This window comes from Vombatus ursinus, unplaced genomic scaffold, assembly GCF_900497805.2.
Source record: "Vombatus ursinus unplaced genomic scaffold, bare-nosed wombat genome assembly UNPS02014791.1, whole genome shotgun sequence".
Lineage (NCBI taxonomy): Eukaryota > Metazoa > Chordata > Mammalia > Diprotodontia > Vombatidae > Vombatus > Vombatus ursinus.
In genome coordinates this window covers 1,715,715-1,736,472 of record NW_020954569.1, presented here as the reverse complement: position 1 = coordinate 1,736,472, position 20,758 = coordinate 1,715,715, and the positions used below count along the sequence as shown (strand labels likewise).

General features: G+C 43.5%; 1 protein-coding gene across 1 annotated transcript in view; it reads left to right on the top strand.

The window, feature by feature from the left end:
* Nucleotides 1-7,456: 7,456 nt before the first annotated feature.
* Nucleotides 7,457-20,758, top strand: part of ZCCHC2 (zinc finger CCHC-type containing 2) — an 84,792-nt gene continuing 71,490 nt past the window's right edge. Inside the window, exon 1 of the mRNA XM_027868911.1 lies at nt 7,457-8,497. Within this exon, the coding sequence (XP_027724712.1) occupies nt 7,505-8,497 (993 nt within the window). The 5' untranslated portion in view covers nt 7,457-7,504. The remainder of the gene's footprint in view (nt 8,498-20,758) is intronic.

Below are 20,758 nucleotides of genomic sequence, written 5' to 3'. Positions count from 1 at the left end.
TATTGCATCCAAATAGCAGCTCTGAGTAAAACAAGGCTGGCAAATGAAGGCCAGCTTACTGAAGTTGGAGCTGAATACAGTTTTTCTGGAGTGGCCACAGTGAAGGGGAGCACCGTGAAACTGGTACAGGTTTTGCAATCAAAACTAATCTAGTCAACAAGCTTGTATGCCTACCAAAAGGAGTAAATGACAGACTCATGACAATACGATTGCCACTTGCATGAAAACATCACACCACCATCATCAGTGCCTATGCTCCCATCATGATGAGATCAAAGAAAAATTTTATGAAGACCTGGAGACCCTTATCATCAATGTACCAAAAGAGGACAGCTTATAATTCTGGGTGACTTTAATGCTAGGGTAGGCTCAGACTACCAGACTTGGCAGGGAGTGCTTGGGAGGAATGGAATTGGAAACAGCAACAGCAATGGTCACTAACTACTAAAGACACTGCATTTCATTACCTTCTCATCATCAACATTGTCTTCCCTTTACCAAAATGCAATAAAACTTCCTCAAAGAAAATAAAATAAAACCCTCAAAGAAAAGATTGGCATTTAATAGACTATGTGATTGGAAGGAGAAGAGTGACGAATAGGATGTGAGAGTGACAAAGGCAACATGTGGCACAGAGTGCTGGACTGATCACAGACTTATCCTCTCCAAGATAAACATTAAAATTCAACAAAAGTGGTGGCCCCAAGGCAAAATGACTACCGGAAGAATTAGTATCAACAGGTTAGGGCTCTTCTGTGAGAAGGAACAGTTTGTTGCTAACCTGGAGGGAAAGTTGAGCCAACACACAATTGGCAATAGTGAAGCAGAAAAAGAGTGGCTAGCTTTCAGAGATTTGGTGTACAGCACTGCATTTGCTCACAAACATCAAGACTGGTTTGATAAAAATGATGGGGAAATTCAGAAGCTGTTAAATGAAAAATGAGAACCCCACAGGGTTTACCAGCAGGATATTCATCCATCTCTAAGAAGGCAGCATTTAATTCCATCAAAAGTAAAGTACAAGTGAAGGTTACAGAGATGCAGAATTCTTGGCTCAGTAAGAAAGCAGATGAAATTCAGTTTTATGCTGATAGTAACAATCCAAAGAGATTTTATGATGCCCTGAAGGCTATTTATGGACCTATGGCGAATCTCAATTACTCAGTGCTGATGAAGTCACATTGGTTAGTGATAAGAACATGATCCTAGAGAGATGGGCTGAACACTTTCACAGTGTTCTCAATAGACTATCATCAATCAATGCTGAAGCCGCTGTTTACCTCAGGTTGAAGTCAATCCCTTCCTACCTGAAGTTCCAAGGGTAGAAGAGGTTTTGAATGCCATTAGGCTCCTTTCGTGTGGCAAAGCACTGGTGCTGATTCCATTCCAGCTGAGATTTACAAGGTGGGGGGGGTCCATTTCTCATACAAAAGCTGACTGAAATTTTCTGAGTTATATACCAAGAGGAGGTTATTCCCCAAGAATTCAAGGATGCCTCCACTGTCCGTCTCTAAAACGTAAAGGAAATAGATTGTCCTGTGACAATCACTGGGGGTGGAGGGTTTAAGGGGGGTGGGGGGTCCTCTCTCTTAGTCATTGCTGGCACAATTCTTGCCAGAGTCCTCCTTAATAGGCTGATCCTTCACCTGGAAGACAGGCCCAGAAATCCAAATTCCATTATATGACACCACCATCTAAACCAGCTGTTCACTTTGTCTTTGATTGGTAGCAATGATGAAAGTAAACACCTGTGCTATTAAAAGCTTCAATTTCATGCCCAAGACTTTGTAATCTTTAGCAATGCTTTCTACATTCCTTTCTGGCAGAATTATTTGTGTTCATGTATGTTACCAAAAATGAGCAGTAGCTATCAGGTTTGACAAGTCTTGGGAGATTCTCTGTCACATCCTGGATGCTTAATTGACCCAGGAGGACAGCATGTCTTTTATTTATTAATAAAATTTTATTTATTAATAAAATAAATTGACCTATTTATTAGGTCAATGAGTAGCTGACTTAGTTCCCCTCCAATGCACAATCATTGATCAGCACCTTTACTCTCTGATGTCTGATGTCTTACCTGTTGACATCTATGGCTCCCCACTATCATTCCATTGATAAAGGCCATCTCCTCAGAAAATCCTGTTCCCTCCTTTTCAGGAAGTACCATATGTTTACTACTTAGTTGCCATTGTTAGATGGTCCTTTTTCCTTTTCTCTTCTGTAACATTTTTCTTTCTTTCAATCTTCTGATGTAATCAGGATTCCTTTCTGCCTCTTCACACCTTTTTCTTCCTTGATTTTACATTGAAACCTTTCTTCCAAGTTTAAATAGAATAAATTATGTTCATCGAAAACCTGGAGAGTGGAGAGTTGTTCCTTAAACCTAAACCCTTTTATCACCTCTTCTATTTGGTAGAACAGCATGAACTTTGAATGTAGATAGCAATAATGTGGTTACTGCAGGAAAAAACAAATATGCATATGCTATATAGGTCTCTGCATATTCACTCTATTCTCCTTATCTGGTGGATGTGAAATCTTCAGCCCATGTCCCATTTGCAATTTTTTTTTTCCAGTTAGTAAATGTTGCCTCTGGGCATAGGTTTAGGTCAGGCAGTACTAACTCTTAATAACTGAGCAGAAGCTGTACCTGTCCAGGGTCTACTAGGGCCCACTCTGTAGTCTCCATTAGGGCAAGCAGGAAGGGCTACTGGTTTATACTTTGCAAAGACCTTTCTAGTTCCTTAATGTGGCCCTGAAATCAAAGTAAATGGGAGAAGAATATTCCACAGCTATCTTAGGAGATTCAGTTTGCTTCTCAAAATTGGTACAGAAGGACCCTGGAAATTGGCTTGGTTTCAGGATTTCCTGGGAAGTATAGATCTACTCATGAAAGACACTTTTCACATGGGAAGATGAAGTTGGTTTGACTAAGTCTAGTCCTCCTAAAGAATGGAACCAAATTCCATGAAGCTAACTAAATTTTCTGGAACCTTCCAAAATAACTATTATATAACTAGACCAGACTTCTTAGGCAGATTCTTTTGCCTTCTTGCTCAGCTACATGTCCCAGTATCCCTGAATTTTCTGATGTCATAGCATCAGCTCATGAAGTGGGACTATGTTGACACTGCTAACTCTAATTTCTTTCTTATCTCAGGTCTGTCTTATAAAGAAAGGTATTTTTCCAAACTTTTTTTTTCTAACTTTATTTGTCCTTTTCCTCAGTGAAAAGTTCTTGCACTTATTTGATTAAACCATTTTTACTGCAACTGAATATTCAGTAAAACAATATTTTGTTTAAAGTATAAACAATACATTTTGTTTAAAGTCATGATAGCATTATACTCTATTTCAAATCTCAACAGAATTTCTAGATTTGTTTTGAAATTTTAATATTTAAAGCCAAAATCATATTAAATGTCTGTAATAAAAATAAATTATGGGAGAACACATGATATAACATTGGAGACCTGATAGTTGCCATTGTATGACTGGGAGCAAATTACAGTTTCTCCAGGCCTCAGTTCCTCATTTGTAGAATGAGAAGAATAGATGATCTCTAAGGTTCTTTCCAGTTCTAAAACCTACGAATTTATTACTCTTACACACATACAAGCACAATCTGGTATACAGAAATAAAGTGGGATTAGGAATATAAAAGTAATCCAGCAATATTTCTCAAGTATCTTTTCACTGCAGGGAAAGAATATTAACACATTACATCAAAGAAGTATAGCTAGAAAAGCAAAATGGCCCAGACGAACTGAGCTAGGTATTTCAAATAGGTAATGATGTAGGTGGTCCAAGACTGAATAGGAGATCAGGGTGGATACTATTTGACAGATTGTGAAGCACTTTCACTTATCCCAAGATGTTTTCCATTCCAAACACTAAAAATATATATATATACTTCTAATTAGCACTGTAGATCACCTGGGGGAAAAGTCTGTCATCATGTATTCACCTTTTTTTTTTTTTAACAACAACAAAATTCTCTTCATGATGCGAATCATAGCACAGCATAATATCAGAAATAAAAAAGACTGCTAGTGATCCAAAGGGCAATGGAAAGACCTTTTCTGTATGACGGTCATAAGTGGAATATATCATATTACCAGTGATGATTTATAAGTCAGAAGTGCCATAGAAGACACCATTTAGGATGTGCAAAAAAGAGATAGGTCATTTATACCTGAAGAAGGATAACTGAAGGGCAGTCTGCACTTTTACCCACAAAATATCAGAAGAACAAAAGGAATACCTCCAGAATGTTGGGTAGATCACTGGGGATGATTCATGGAAAGATAGATAAGAATCCCATGGGATGATAAAAAGCATGGATGAGATGAGGGACTATTTATATGGAGAACATGACTCCACGAAGTATGCAATTTAAATAAGGAAGTTTCCTTAATAATCTTTAAAAAGAAATTAGGTGAACAAGAAGAATAATCTGATGACTAAGATGTTATTGTAGATCATGTCATTATAGATGAGAAGTTGAGGAAAGTCCATATCAAATGCTCTGTGGTTTACACAATACAGACTGTAGAAGTCCCTTTCCCTCACCACCATTAAATGGATGTATGAAAGTCTCTATGGAAGCTAGGTGGCAGTGGATTGAGTGGACTCCTGGAGTCAGGAGGACCTGAGTTCAAATTCCACTTCAGATACATACTATGACCCTGGGTATGTCACTTAACCCTGTTTGCCTCAGTTTCTCATCTATAAAATGACCTGGAGAAGGAAATGGCAAACCACTCCAGTATGTTTGCCAAGAAAGTTCCAAATGGGGCCATGAAAAATTGGGCATGACTAATCCACAAAACAACAGCAACATGAAAGTCTCTGAAACAGAGTTGCACGTTTAAGCAGGGTGTGTCAATGACAGAAATATGACCCAGTAGTTACTTACATGATTTGCAAAATCTCTAGTCTTATTATTCTTGAGAAATCAAAGTGCTCACAGAGAGTGAAGGAGATTTCACATCAAGGGTTAAACACTTCTATTTTTTAAAAACACAGGAGAAGGAAATAGAATTCTAAAGGCAAAAGGTTCCATAACTGTTGAGGTTGTCAGTTAGCTGAAGTGGCAATGGGAGGCCTAGTAGACTCCTTGCTAAGTAACATACAATAAACACTGTTTTAATAAAAAAGTTATCTTCTTTCTTGATCTCTAGAACGGTTCTCACCCAGTTTGTGCACGAAGAATAGAAGAAAAGCCGCCATTTTTTGAACGTCTCTATTGTATTATACAGGGTTTCTTGAGTGCTAAGGCTCTAATTAGCTTGGCCTTTGGCTTTATAAATTGGTTTCGTGGGGTTTGAAGTTAGTGAGATGAATAAGCTGGAGGCCATAAAGAATCATCTTTCACAGAATGGTTACAATAGGATTTTTATTTTTCTACATACAATACTCCTAAATACCTCTGTAGGGTTTCGTTATACTCACAAAGTTGATATTCCCTCTTCAGCAAAGTAGTGAGCAGTATCTTATTGACAAAAATTTCCAAAGCAGAGGGCAGCTAGGTGGTGCAGGGGATAGAGCACCGACCCTGGACTCAAAAGGACTGAGTTCAAATCCTGCCTCAGACCAGACACTTGATACTTACTAGCTGTGTGACCCTAGGCAAGTTACTTAATCCCCAATTGCCTCACCAAAAAAAAAAAAGTTTCAAAGCAGATAAAATGATGTATTAGAAGGAAAGAACCTAAAAATATTTAAAAAGGGCATCATAATAATAAAGTTTTGGTTGCCTTTTTCAAACTCAAAAATATTAGGGCTGTTAAAAATATTACAAGTATGGCTTTTTTTTAAACCTAGGTCTGAGAGATATATGGTAACTTGTAAAATTCTTAGAGGCATAGTACCTATTTAGAGATCTGAATGCTGCAATGACGGAAATAGCACAGAAATATAATTGAACAGATGAGAGGACTGACAAAGAATAGGAGCCTTGGGGCTCTGTGCCTAACTGGAGTTGACATGATTTCTGTAACTATGTTACAGACCAAAGGAAACTGTTAGTTTGATAATCTCCACACCAACTACATTATCTCTTAGTTCAGGAACTGTTAGGAATATTTAGTATTTAGCTGACTATCCAAGCATTATTAGACCATTTTGACACTCCTGCATAATAGCCCCTTCTTTTATTGAGGATTTAAAAAAAAAAAGTCTGCCCCAGCTAATGAGTCATTAGGCCAATCAAAAAGAAAGAGAATTGAGTATTTGAATCTTTCTCTCAGCATAAACTACTCAGTCCCTTTGAAACTTGTTAGATACATCTGGATATTCAGAGTTTACGAAGCCAGGAGCCGGGGAAGATGTGGGAGCACGCCCTGAGGTTGCATTCCTGCAGAAAAGAGGAAACCCTTTCTCCTGCCAGACGCGGGGGGCGGGGGGCCGGGAGGAGGGGCCACCTCCCAGTGCACGCAGAGTCGCGCCGCTCCCAGAGGCCGGGGGGGTAGTGGTGGCTGGGGAAGCCTGGGAGGAGCAGCAGCAGCAGCAGCCGCCGTCGAGGGGACCAAGTAGAATTTCCCGGCTTTTCTGAGACCAACCACAGCTTGGAGAAATGCGACGCAACTGCGTGGAAGGCACCATACAACAGGCCAGACGGCCCGAGGAGTGAAACTCCGTGCTTCTTACATAACGTGCGCGCGCGCGCGCACACACACACACACACACACACACACACACACACACAGCCTCCGTCACACAAACACGTACACACTTTTCTCCCACTCCCTACCACCCCCCCCACTTCCGTCTCCCTCCCCAGCACTCCTTCCTTCGCTTTGGAACTCTTAGCCATTTAGGACCGCGCGGAAGCCGCGAGGTGGGGGTCGAGGGAGACTACAGAGGAGTAGGGAGGGGGCGGGGCCTTCGGAAGCGGGCGGCTCCAGAGGCCGATGGGTGTGACGCACAGCGGCCTCGGCCTCCAGCCCCGGCCGCTGATTGGCCAGAGAGCCAGTGCGTGGATGCCGGCGGCGTCCATCGCTCCCTCCCGCCCCCTCCACCCCGCCCCGCCCCTCCCTTCCCCTTCTTTCCCTCCAGCCCAGTCCTCGCTCGCCTGTGGGGGAAGCTGCTTCTTCGCCGCCGCCGCCGCCACAACCTCCTCGGCTCCGTGTGTGCGGAGGGAGCGCGCGACACACACACGTACGGAGACACGGAGCCCGGGAGCGGAGGGCGCCGCAGCCGGGAACACCCTGCCCTCTCGCCCCGGGGGGAGACGACGACGACGACACCGCCGCCCGGGACCGCTACCCCTCCCGGCTGGCGGAGCCGCCTCCTCCGCGCGGGGAGACCCGCCCCCGGCCTCCCCCCCTCCCCCACCGGGACCCCGGAGAAGGCGGCATGGAGGGGCTCGGCTCCTGACTCTCGGGCGACCCTCGCCCTCGGCTCCCGCGCGCCGCCTGCCCGTTCCACGGCCGCCGCCTCCCCCCGCACAAGCTCCCCCTCCGCCTCCGCCTGCATGTCCGCGCCGCCCTAGCCGAGGATGCTGAAGATGAAACTGCCCCTGAAGCAGACGCACCCCAAGGAGCAGCAGCAGCAGCTGGAGGCTGAGGAGCAGGAGGCGGCGGCGGAGGCGGACGGGCGGATGGGCGTCAAGGACTCGCTTCACCGGCGCGACTGTCACCTACCGCTGCACCCGGCCGTGCGCCCGCCGCTGCCGCCTGCGCCGCTGGGCCCCGGGGGGCGCTGCCTCCGGGAGCGGCCGGGCCCGCTGCGCGGCTTGCTGCTGCCGGGGCCGCCTGTTGCTGGCGGGGCGGCGGCCGTGGCGGCGGCGGCCGGGGAGGGCATGTCCCTGCAGGGCGACTGCGGCCCCGCCTCGCTGCTCCGGGACCAGGAGCGGGTGTACGAGTGGTTCGGGCTGGTGCTGGGCTCGGCGCAGCGCCTCGAGTTCATGTGCGGGCTGCTGGACCTGTGCAACCCGCTGGAGCTGCGCTTCCTTGGCTCGTGCCTGGAGGACCTGGCCCGCAAGGACTACCACTACCTGCGGGACTCGGAGGCCAAGGCCAACGGCCTCACGGACCCGGGGCAGCTCGGAGACTTCCGAGACCCCGCCGTCCGCTCCCGCCTCATCGTCTACCTGGCGCTGCTGGGCTCGGAGAACCGCGAGGCGGCCGGGCGTCTGCACCGCCTCCTCCCGCAGGTGGATTCGGTGCTCAAGAGCTTCAGCTCCGTGGTCGCCTGCGGCCCCGGAGGCCGCCCGGCCCGCAGCGACCCCGAGCCGGGCGAGGAAAAGGGGGACAAACCGGAGGAGCGGGGCCCGGAGGGCAATGGCGCGGAGCCCCGAGCTGACGGGCTGGGATTTGGGGCCCAGGAGGAGCTGCTGCTGCTTTTCACTATGGCCTCCCTGCACCCGGCTTTCTCCTTCCACCAGCGGGTCACCCTGAGGGAGCATCTGGAGCGGCTTCGGACGGCCCTGCGAGGGGACCCCGAGGATGGAGACGTGGAGGAGTGCAACTTCCCTGCCCTCAGGGCCCAGGTAGACTTCTTCCTTGGGAGGGACCTGGGGAGTGTAGGGGGGAAAAGCCAGCCTCTCGTCCAGGTCCATAGTGCTGCTGCTGCTTCTGTACTTAGAAACAGCCTTACCAACCTGCGTCTCCTAGATCTCAGTATTCTTCCCATTCTCACAGCGATTTCTTAGTGTTCATCTTGCTTTTCATGTATTCGACCACTCTCACCCCCACCTGCCATAACAGAAAGCTCTAGAAATCATCCCCAGTGGTAGAATAGCCACAGAAAAGATGGGGATCCCGACTTAGGCCCCCACCATCTCTTTTGGAGGTTCCATTGCATTTTATTTTTTTTTGTCTTTTGAACCTCCCCAAGGGTGCAGTGAGAAAGCTACCTTGGGAGACTTAACTTCTCTACTGAATTCCTTTCAAGTAGATTTAACCTTTTATAGTACACGTTTAAAAGCCCTGTTATGTCCCTCACCAAAGTGACTTTTTAATGAGATCTGGTGTGTCCAACCGACCGGATGAAGGTGTTGCTTGCCTCGGAGCGTGGACTGACTTTTCCACACCGTAATTCAGACTAGGTCTGATGGCCGACTAAAGAGTTTAATGGTCTAAAAATAATCAAATGTGAATTTATTCATTTCAAATGGAAGTAGCACCATACGCTCTTATAAAGTAGACAAAACAATCGAGAAATACTAGTTTTTCCCCTTCACTTTTGCATAACCTGGAGCACTGGAAACTTTTGGTTGTGTTAGTGTTTACACATTGGGTCCATCACCTTATGTTGATTCCTTTCCGTAGAGGCTCAAATGTCATTTCCTAAGGATCTTACTGAGAAATCCAGGTGTGACTGGAGAGAATGCATTTGGGCCACTTTTAAACATTTTGATTTTAAAATTGAATTCATATATAGTTTTATAAAACCATCTGTGGACTAATGCAGTATTCTAGTTAAGTTTAGGTAACTTGTTTTAGTACTTAACAGAACTCACTATTTGGACTACATACACTTCCTCCACCTTTTTCATTCCTTTAAATCTCATTATTGGAACTCTGCCTTTTAATGCAAAAAGTCAAATGGACTGAGATAGGACTTTGTAAGTTTTGTGTCCTTATTGTGGCTTCTTAAAGAGGCGTTTTTTTTCGTTGCCTGGAAGTTTAGAGTTGTAGTGTACAGGAGCTTTATAAAATCATTTAACTCTTTTTCTAAAACTAAAGTAGTTTGCTATGTGAATTTTAATTCTCAGAAGTTTCTTAGTATTTTTAAATGGGAGTATGAGGTCATTCTAATGTTTTGTTTACCACGGCTTGCAAAGTAATTTTGTCCTGGGAAATAGAGGTGGCTGAAGTTCTTCTCCTTAAAAATATCTCTTCTCAGACACTTAATATGTATTATATGACAGCTTCTTAGAATTTAGTCTGTACAGAAAATTAAAGTATCATAGATTTAGATGGTGTGGGCAAGCCTAGTTGTAATCTTGAGGAAAGGGCTACAGATGATGACAAAATCATTTTAATATTCCCCAGCACTTAAAAAATAGTTTGAGTATTTGAAGCTTTACTTGGCAGAGAAGTGTTCAAATTCACATCCGCAGTTGTTAAGCAGCACGAGTCTTTGGTCGCAACTAGTTGAAATAAAACGTGGTTCTTCCCTTCTGGGAGCTTACATTCTGATAGCGAATTGCCTTGATTTGTCCCTAGCATTGACCAATAACTCATGTATTTAATCTTGATTTTCATTTATTACTGGAAAGTTTATTTGAGAGTATTGTTGGGAGAAAAGTGGATGAGAGAAAGAAATGTAGTATAAAAGTAAACTATTTTTTAAATCTTGTCTGCAGCCCAGGACGTTTCCTGGCAACCAGTTGGGAGAAGGGTGGATGGATCTGTATTGGGCATCCTGCCATTAATTTCAGCAAGTCGTTAATTTTCAGCAAGTACCTTCTATGCTACCTTAGTGGGAAGACGCAACTGAGTTATGTAGTACTACAGGTGATCATTTTTAGAGGGTGGTTTTCAAATTTGTCCTATGAGAAATAAGTGTGCCTCCCCCTAAATGTTACTTATACCATGTTTAGGTCCTAGCATTTACTCCCTTCATCTAATCAAAAATAGTTCAGGCACATCCACTTCTCATAGTAATGTTCTCATTGCCCTACACTGGCATATTCTGCTGAGGAAGAACGCGGAGGACGGTCATTCTCGGTCCTGTGACAGCAAGTCCGTCCTCCTGTCACTTAATTCCTCAGGGGAAGGGGTTGACTGGCTGCGGAGCCCACACAGCTGTTCCCCTGCCTTCTCCTGCCAGCTGGCTTAGGACAGGAGAAGGGAGCAGCCAGGGTCGGTGATGGGAGGAAGGGGGGTTTGAGGAGCTCTTTTGGCAGTCTGGGAGGAAAAGCCTTAAGCCTCATGGACTTCTGCCCTGAGGGGCTTGAAATCTGTCCCAGACAGTGAAGTGCCCTTGGCAGAGAGGATGGGGCGGGTGTGCCTGGGTCACGTGTTGCCGTGGCACAGTCGGAGGTGGGGGTGGATGCCGATTAGCAATGGGTCTCCATGCGGGGCTTCTCCCCTTCCCCCTCAAGATGGCGGCGGGGACCTCTCCCGTCACGTGATAAGGGTAGTTGGGTCCCCGCCCCCTTTCGGGTTGGCTGGGAGCGAGCTGGGGGCTGAGAGCGTCAGTCTTTATGTAAGCTCTGTTCTCTCCTCTTGGGTGGGGGGGGGCCGCTGGGGAGAGGGCGGGCCCAGCGGCGGGGCGGGGCGGGGCGCACGCCTGGGCGGCCGGGCCAATGGGAGGCCGGGGCGGTGCCGGGGCTGAGCGTCCCTCCCTGCCTGGAGTGGGCGAGCCCCTGGGCCGCGTCCAGGTTAGGTGAGGACCCAGAGGGGCTTGGAGCGTGACTCCCGGCGGGGTTTCCTTTCCCAGCTCAGGCCCGGCAGCTTCAAGAAGCGGTCAGCTGAGACGCAGCCTCTATTTCCAAAACTTTTAATTGTGGCTCAACAAGTGTTCTGGGCCAGTGCCTTCAATTGTCGTTTTATTTCTGTTTTCTCGGAGACGTTTTTAGTTTCTGGTTCAGTGCTGTGGCCCAGGAACCGGAAAAGAACATGGCACGGCTGTAGTTTTGATGTCAATCTGGTCATAGAAAGTTGTCCAAACACAACTTTTCCAATAAACAGAATGTCTTACCAAACCTATGACAGATTTAAATGAGATCTTATTTATCAGATCCACTTAATTCTTCCGTATTTTTGAAAAGGATTTATCCAGTATTTCTTTTAAAAGTGAAAATATTTTACATTTCATTTTAGTGTTTCTGTAATACAAAGTTTACAAGATTGTATAGGAAATCTTTTTTATTCCATACATGAGAATGCAGGATTGCAAATATTAAGTATTAATTTAGAATAGCCTGGGGGCACCGAGAGGATAAGTGGTTTGCACGGGTCAGGTGGTATGTATCAGAGGTGGTACTTGAATCCAGGTCATCCAGATTCAGAGGCTGACTGTAGTCTCAACCTACCTGCCTCTATTTAGTACCTGTTGTATTTTACTGTCATTTAGGTGTTTGGAGATATTTTTTGAAATAGAATTAATGTATTTCTTAAATTCTAGTAAGTTTCAGTAGACTGTTAGTATTATTTCCCCGAGTAGAAAAAGCTTATGTCATCTGTCTTTATAAAATACATCCGTTTTTGATGAAATTCTGCCATTACATAAGTGTCTATAGATTATAGGAACATAATGAATTTTCTTAGATGTCCTAGGAAAAAGTATAATTTGCTAATACTAATGAATGCTAGTGCCAGAAGAAAGGAGTGCTTTGACAGGTAGACTTGTTAATTGAAAATTAAAAGGAAAATTCTTAATCCATGCTAACTTTTCAAGTGGCAGAATCTATTGAAAACAAATCTGATTTGTTCAACTTGATCTTAAAATAGTATGTGACACATTTTGAAAACTCTGGCAAAAAAAGAGCATCAATCCATAATTTTTTTTTTTTGTACTTTTTGAAAGGGAGTGGAGAGTTATACTATGAGGAATACTCTTCCATCCAGTGGTACTGGCCCTCCTGACTGTCCCCCTTTCCTGGAATGCTCTCCCTCCTCAGCTCAAACTGTTGACCTCCCTGGCTTCCTTTAAATTGTAACCGACTAAAATCCCACCTTTTACTGGAACCTTTTCCCAACCTCTCTTAATTCTAGTGCCTTCCTTCTTTTAATTATTTACTAATTATCCTTTTTATAGCTGGATTTGTATATATTTGTTTGCATCGTGTCTCCCCATTAGACTGTAAGCTCCTTGAGAACAGGGGATTGTCTTTTGCCTCTTTTGTAGTCCCAGCAGTTAGCACAATGTCTGGCACAATAGGCACTTTCTAAATGTTTATTGATTGAGGAGACAAAGCCTGCCACTTAACTCCAGTTGCCTCGGCAAAAGAAAAAGGGGGGAGGGGACTGTATTAGACACGGTTTAGAGCTAAAACATATTTAAAATTTGTTATTCAGTTGTGTCTCACTCTTCATGAACCATCAACTGTCCATGGGGTTTTCTGGTCAAAGATACTGGAATGGTTTGCCATTTCCCTCTCCAGTGGATTAGGGCAAACAGCTTAAGTGACTTGCTCCCAGCGTCACACATCTAGTAAGTATCAATTGTCTGAGGCCAGATTTGAACTCGGATCTTTCTGACTTGAGGCCCAGTGCTCTGTCCACTAAGCCACCTGGCTGCTTCCTTAAATTATTATTGATCAGTTATTATATTATTAGTTATGGGTTATAATTATTAGAAATAGCACATTAATATAAATTATATATCATAATTTCTATAAATAATATATGTGAATAAATTTAGTTATGAATTATATAACAATTTAATATATAATTAATGGTTTTATATAGTAAAGGAAACTACTGAATCACAAAAAGAGGTATATTGTCAGTTGTATGAGTGCTGAGCTGGACTAGAGTAAACTAAGTCACTCTTTCATTTTTCCTTCCCTGTTACTATAAAAGGGAATGCCATCTTCCCAGTCCCCCAGGCTCAAAACCTAGGAGTCATCTGGGATTCCTCACTGGCCCTCACCCTCCCACCATGTGCAATCTGCTGCCATAGCCTTTTCAGTTTTACCTTCCCAACATCTCTTAAATAGACCCCCTTCTCTCTTCTGACACTGCCACTCCTTTAGTACAGACCCTCATCACCTCACACTTGGACTGTTGCAATATCCTGCTTGTGGATTTGTCTGCCTCTAGTCCCCATTTCAATCCTTCATTCAGCCCCTAAAATGATTTTTCAACCATGTTACCCCCTCTCCTCCCACTTGATAAAGTCCGGTGGCTTCCTTTCTTCTCCAGGGTGAAACACAAAATTCCCTGGCATTCAAAGCTCTTCATAACCTAGCTTCCTCTTATCTTTCCAGTGTTCTTACACCTTATTCCCTGCTGCGTTCTCTTCCATCCAGTGACAATGGCCTCCAGGCTGTTCCATGAACAAGACATTCCAGGCAGTACAAATGCATGACATAGGAGATGGATTGTCCTTTATGAGGACCAACAAGTGGGACAGGTTGGCCTGATATTAAAATGTATAGGATGGGGGCAGCTATGTGGTGCAGTGGATAGAGCACCAGCCCTGGATTCAGGAGGACCTGAGTTCAAATCCAGCCTGAGACACATAACACTTAACTAGCTGTGTGGCCCTGGGCAAGTCACTTAACCCCATTGCCTATCCAAAACAAAAACAAACAAAACAAACAAAAATAAATAAATAAAATGTATAGGATGGAATAGAGAGAAGATGGAAAAGGTAGAAAGGAGCCCGATTGTAAAAAACTTTAAATGCCAAACAAATGACTTTGATCTTGGAGGTAGTCATAAAGAGCCATTGGAGTTTGAATATGGAGACTGACATGGTTAGACATAACATTTTAGGAAAATTGCTGGGGCAGCAGCACTGTAGGGAGACACTTGAGGCAGAGACAACGATTGGGAAGTTTTTGCAATAGTCTAGGTGATTACAGCTTGAACTATAGGGTATTGGCTGTGTGAGGGAGGAGAATGGGATATTGCAAGGCTTGAAAGGACAGCATTTGACAACTCATCGGATATATGGGGTGAATGAAAGTGAGAAGTTGAAGATAACAATGAGCTTTTGTGTCTGTGTGACTGGGAAGCATGGTGATGCCCTTGATGCTAAGATGAGGTTGAAAGACAGGAGTGTTTGTAGGGAAAGATAGTGAATTCTTTTCTGGACATGTTCAATTTGAGATGCCCAAAAGGCAGTAGTAGATGGGAGCCCAGGAGAGAGACTACTGGTTATACCAATCTGAGAATCATCTGCATAGAGATAATAATTGAACACATAACAATTGGTGACATCGCCAAAGGAGATAGTAATTAGTCAAACAAGTATTTATTAAACACCTACTATGTGGCAGGCACTGTGCTAAGGATATGGGGTACAAAGAATGGCAGATTGGATAAATTGGAGATAATTATAGAGGGAAGCCACTACGTTAAGAGGAATTGGAAAAGACTGCTTGTAGGTGGTGGGATTTTAGCTGGGGACTTGAAGGGGGTGGGGTGGGGGTGGGGAGAGAAAGGAGCAAAAGAAAAGATGTTGGTCTAGGATAGACACCTGGGAGTTTGGGGGAGGGAGGTTGGCTACTGGGCGTGAAATGGATGGATGAATGAAAGTCCAGCAGAAGATACTGATAAGGGGCTGTCAGACAGGTAGGTGGAAAATCAAGAGAGCAGTATCAGGAAAACTAGAACAGGAGATACGTCCATGGTAGAGAAAGTGATCAGCTATGCCCAGTGTTGCAGAGAGGTCAAGAAGGGTAAAGATTGAGAAAAGGCTGTTAGATATGGCAGTTAAGAGATCATCATGCACTGTATATTTTCACAAAACAGCTTCTCAGTTTTTAATTTTTCTCTTTACTTAAGATATTCCAGGCCTAACACGGTATCCCAAGTAAATACACCAATAGACCTGAGAGCTAAGTAGAAAAAAAGATCTAAAGAAAGAGAAATATGCACATTATACTTGCCCCTGTCCCCATTAGTTTTCAGGGTATTGCTACTTAAGTTTTATTAGAGAACCTTGGCTTTAGCTCCTAGAGGCTGAAAAATGCATTATTCCAATAATAATAACAATTACAAATACACAGAAATCTTCAAATATTTTATATAGTTTATTACAGTGGGATTTTACTCAGGTGGATATTTTGAGTATTAAACTCAGCTTTTCTTTAAAAGTTGTCATGTTTTGTTTTTTCAACACAAGATTTATAACTAAAAGCATACTATATTAACAGTCTTTTTTTTTTAATCATGGTATGACTTTGATCTGCCGCTTATGTAATTAAGACATGGGATGTACCAGGGCAATCAGAATATTAAAGGGATTAGAAACTGTGTCACACTGGGAGGGGTTGAAGGAACTAGAGCTCTTAAGCCTGGAGAAGAGAGAACTTAAGGGGAACATTTTGGTTATCTTCAAATTACCAAAGGAATTTCAAGGATTGCTATATGCAAGAGGGATTAATTAGTGAGTGAAAATTGTAGAGAGGTACATTTTCAGTTAAATATGAGAGATGTTCTGACTAGTAATGATGTGATGATGCTGTGTTTTTCAGTAGTATCTGACTCTTGGTGCCCCCTTAAGAGGTTTTCTTGGCAGAGACACCTGAAGTGGTTTGCCATTTCCTTCTCAAGCTCATTTTACAGATGAAGAAACTGAGGCAAACAGTTAAGTGACTTGCTCAGAGTCATACAGCTAGTAAATGTCTGAAGCTAGATTTGAACTCAGAGGAGATGTCTTCCTGACTTCAGGCCCACCACTCTATCCACTTCCCCACCTAGCTGAAATGCCCCCATCACTGAAGATTCAAGAGGGGCAGTTACTTATTAGCTGAGTGATCCTGGGCAAGTCACTTCACTCCAGTATCTTTGCCAAGAAAATCCCAAGTGGGGGGGCACAAAGAGTCAGACATGATGGAAAGTGCCTGAACAACAAGAAGATTGAAGCAGAGGCTGGATGACCACTTGTCAAGGATATTTTAAAGGATATTCATGCTTTGAATAGGATTTGGATTAGTTGACCCTGAAGTTAACTTCAGTTCCACCATTTTTGAATGCAAAACCCAAGTCACTATTGCTGTTGCTAAATGTACTAAGTGCTGTGATTTAAGAATATTTCCCAACATCCAGTATTCCTTTTGAAATCAGTATTTGTTGAGACTAAGTCTCCCTGCATTGCCCAAGTTCAAAGTGCAGCAACTGGCTATTCCCATGACCTGATTCCGCTCCTGATGGGCATGGAAACTTTGATCTGCTCCATTTCTAACCTGAGCTGGTTTGTCCCTCTTTAATGATGCTTTGGGGGGCCTTGCTATATTGGTGCTAGACTTAGTGCAGACAATCTGTCAGTTTCCGCCCTACTGTATCTCAGAGTTCTTAAGCTCAATTAGTCCACCAGCTCTGGCCTCTTCGGGATCAGGAATTAAAGGCATTCATCACCATACCCAGCAAGTATTAATTGCCAAGTGTGTGCTCCTGTGTATCATACAGCTGAAAATATCAGGACCTGGGGAGACCATGTGGCTGATATTGCACATTCCCACCACATATCCTTTTGCTGTGCTTAATAAATCATTCTCTTGAAACTCCTGTCACATACGCTGTGGGGTTTCCTTTACTTGAACCTTGATGTCTGAGGACAATTAGGTAGTGTAGTGGTGGTTATGACATGATTGGACCGTCACTTTAGTGACTGAACAGGGAGTGGAGAGACTTGAGGCAGGCAGACCCAAGAGCAGGCTATTCCAGTAGTCTTGGTGTGAGGTGATGAAGGCCTTCACTAAAGTGCCACCAGTGTCAGGAGGAAAAAGGGGTGTTTTTGAGAAATGTTACAAAGATGAAATTGAGAGATTTTGGCAACAGCTTGGATAGGGTTGAGGGGGGAAAAGTGAGGAGTCCTGGATGACTTCTAGGTTTCAAGCCTGAGAGACTGGGAGGATGGTGTTGAACTGCATTGGCTGGACTCCATTCTGACAGTCAAAATGGTTGCATGATTTTCTTCATCTTTGCTAAGCAGCCCCTGTGAGGGAGTGAAGGTTGCTGATGGTGGGAATGATCTAAGGCTGAGGTTTGGCTGAGCATAATCAGCAAATATAAAGGAGCGTAGGGACTTAAGAGGACAGTGTGGAGTTGAATTGGTTGACCAAAGGATCAAGATGGGAAAAAAGGAGAGAGTGGCCAAGTATAGAGGATATGACCTGGGAAAGATTTTGAGGGGTCAAGGAACTGGAGATCACAGTGTAGACAGAGAGTAGGATTTTGTAAGGGATGGCAGTAAGAGAAATGAAAAGTCAATAGTTTATGGTTAGATAAGGGGATTTCAGAATTCTAGAACACAGAGATGGTACATTTCTTGTTGACTGCAAGATCAAGAGTATGACCATCTTTGTGTGTGGCTGAGGCAAGGTGGAGGAGTAAGTCATGAGAAGTGAATAAGGTTGAGTGGTTATCATATTTGAAGAAGAGTCAGTATATATGTTGAAGGCCCCTAGTATGAAGACAGGAGTTGGGAAGGAGAGAAAAAGTGTGAACAAGGTACTGGGCTCATTGAGAAAAGGGAGTGATCTCGAGATGTATAGACAACAGCTGCCAGGATTTTGATCGGGTGGTAGATATGAATAGCATGAACCTCAAAGGAAGAGAGGTTACTGAGTGATGCAGGTAGATGGAGAACCTGGAAGTGACAATGGGGAGCAAGGAGAATTTCAACTCCCCTGCCTTGACTAGTGAGCCGAGGGGAATGAGTGCAAGTGCAGCCAGTATTGAAAAAGGGTGTCCAGGGGGGAAGCCAGGATTCAGTAATAGCTAGTAGATGGAAAGAATGGGAAGGAAAAAGATTTAAGATGAAAAGAAGTTTGTTGCCTACGAAACTGGCATTCCAGAGGACATAGTAGAAAAGCTGGATGGTATTTGGTTCAAACTTTGGAGGGGAAGAGGGTTCAGGGAAATGGAATGAAGAATTGTGTGGGGGAATAGGTTTTGAATTATGATCTACACTGTAACTAAATTCCTATCAGGAGTTCAGAGTTACTGGATCTGAAGGATATAATCAGGCGTGAGAATTCATCATTGAGTGGAGAATGACAAATGTTTGAGATGAGGCTGGATACAAGTGCAAAATGAGATGTGAGGCACTATAAGAGAATAGTGAACAGGTAAAGATTTAGTAAACAGGCCATTGCTACTGTTTCTGTTAATTAAGCTTTTGTCTAGAAAAGCACAGCACAGTTAGTACTTGATAAATAAGTTAATATTATGGTTTCAATTTTTATTTGCCCCGAGCAGCTTGATTTATCTTTATAATTGTTGGTGTTGTTCAGTCATTTCAGTCATGTCCAACTCTTTGGGACCTCGTTTGGGGTTTTCTTGGCAAAGCTGCTGGAGTGGTGTGCCATTTCCTTCTCCAGCTCATTTTATAGAAAAGGAAACAGGTAAACAGGCTTAAGTGACTTGCCCAGGGTCACATAGCTAGTAAGTGTCTGAAGCCAGATTTGAACTCAAGAGGATGTCTTCCTGACTCCAGGCCCAGGGCTCTATTTACTGTGCCACGCAGCTGCCCCTTGCGTTTGATTACTTGGTGCTTTTGTGAAGACTAACTAGTATATTAGTTTTTGTTCATAGAAAGGCTAAAAATGTATCTTTGATTAATGAAGTGGTCATGCATAATGTTGTATGATAGAAGCACCTACTAACTGTGTGACCCTAGGCAAGTCACTTAACACTGATTGCCTCGACAAAAAGCAAAAAAAAAAAAAAAAAAAAAGACCAGATCTTTAAATGGTCCCTTGTAGTTCTAAATTGTATGGTTCTATCAGTGATACTGGAGAGCTGCAAGTGATAGGAGTAAGAAGACTTATCTCTAGCTCTGTAAAACTAAAAGAAAATGGTGCATGAGAGGAGGAGGGACCAGAAAATGACCATCAATTTGATGTTCTCAAGGGAAAGTTTTATTTAGTGTGGAAGTAAAACAAGAAGAAATACAGAGTATTCCAGAAGTCTTAGTGCAGTTTTAGCTATCAAAGCTTAACATTTTCCTCTTTTCCTCCACTGCTGGGTGTCCCAGAAGTCTTAGTGAAGTTTTAGTTAGATTGAAGAGGAGTTTGACAGTGACACAGTAAATTCTAAGGGTGTGGTGGAAATCTTGACCAGAGGGAGGGGGCTAGAATAGGGGTGAGTTGCATGGGTATCATAGGGAACGAGTGGCAGGGAAAGAGGGTTCGCCACCTCAGTGTGGTTTTCCATGACAAGCATGAAGGATGGGGGAACAGTTTGGAAGGACTCTGAGCAATACCACAGTATAAGATAAATCAGCCCTGTGGTCACTTCCAGTTGCTTGAATGTTTCCAGGGTGCAGCTGGTGACTTTCATTTGGATTAAGTATTCTTGACCAAAGGTTATGGGGATAGATTTCAGGGAGTACATGAACTTGGATGAGAAAAGATTTACATCTTTATTTTCACTAACCTTTAACTGAAATTTAGCTTTTCCTTTGATTATGAAAGTAGGCAACAAACATTCTGAGAAGGGGTTCATAGTTCACCAGATTGCTAAAAGAGTCCATGTGATTAAAAAAAAAGTTAACTTTTAATTTAGAATGTATGAATTAGTCACAGGCCTTCAGGAATGGTTTCAGTGGTGTTGTATAGCTGCTCTCCTAAAGGTCTTTCTGGTTGGAAGGAGGAGAGTAGGGGGTGGATAGATCTTGTTCAAGGCCAGCCTACCAATGTTGAAATGAGATGCAGAACACAGTAAAAACTCAGATTAGACAACTTTTGATTCACTGGACTGGTTGAGTCAGTCAGTCTATCAAGTCAGTTGTTGGTGTGTGTTGTAACAGCTACCTGTGTCCCACATTTGATACCATCTCCAAATTTATATTTGAACCAGATACTGGGTGAGGCAGTAGGAAGTGAATATGAAAGGGAATAGTGACTGGAAATCTCTTGGTTATTCTCTGAACTTTAAACATGCAGCACCTACTTTTATCTCTTGATTTCTCCCATTATCTTTGGTCTTCTAAAGCTGTAGGATAACTGACCCACTTTGCATTAGACATTGTTAGTCAGATTATTGTTTGCACAGCTGGACAAGCTACCATTATTAGATGGTAGTTTACATTAGTTAAGACGTGTAGCCTCTAGCAGTACAAAAAGTAAAATTTGTTAGATAATTCTTTTCTTTCAAATAACCAATGGTGAAGCCTGTCT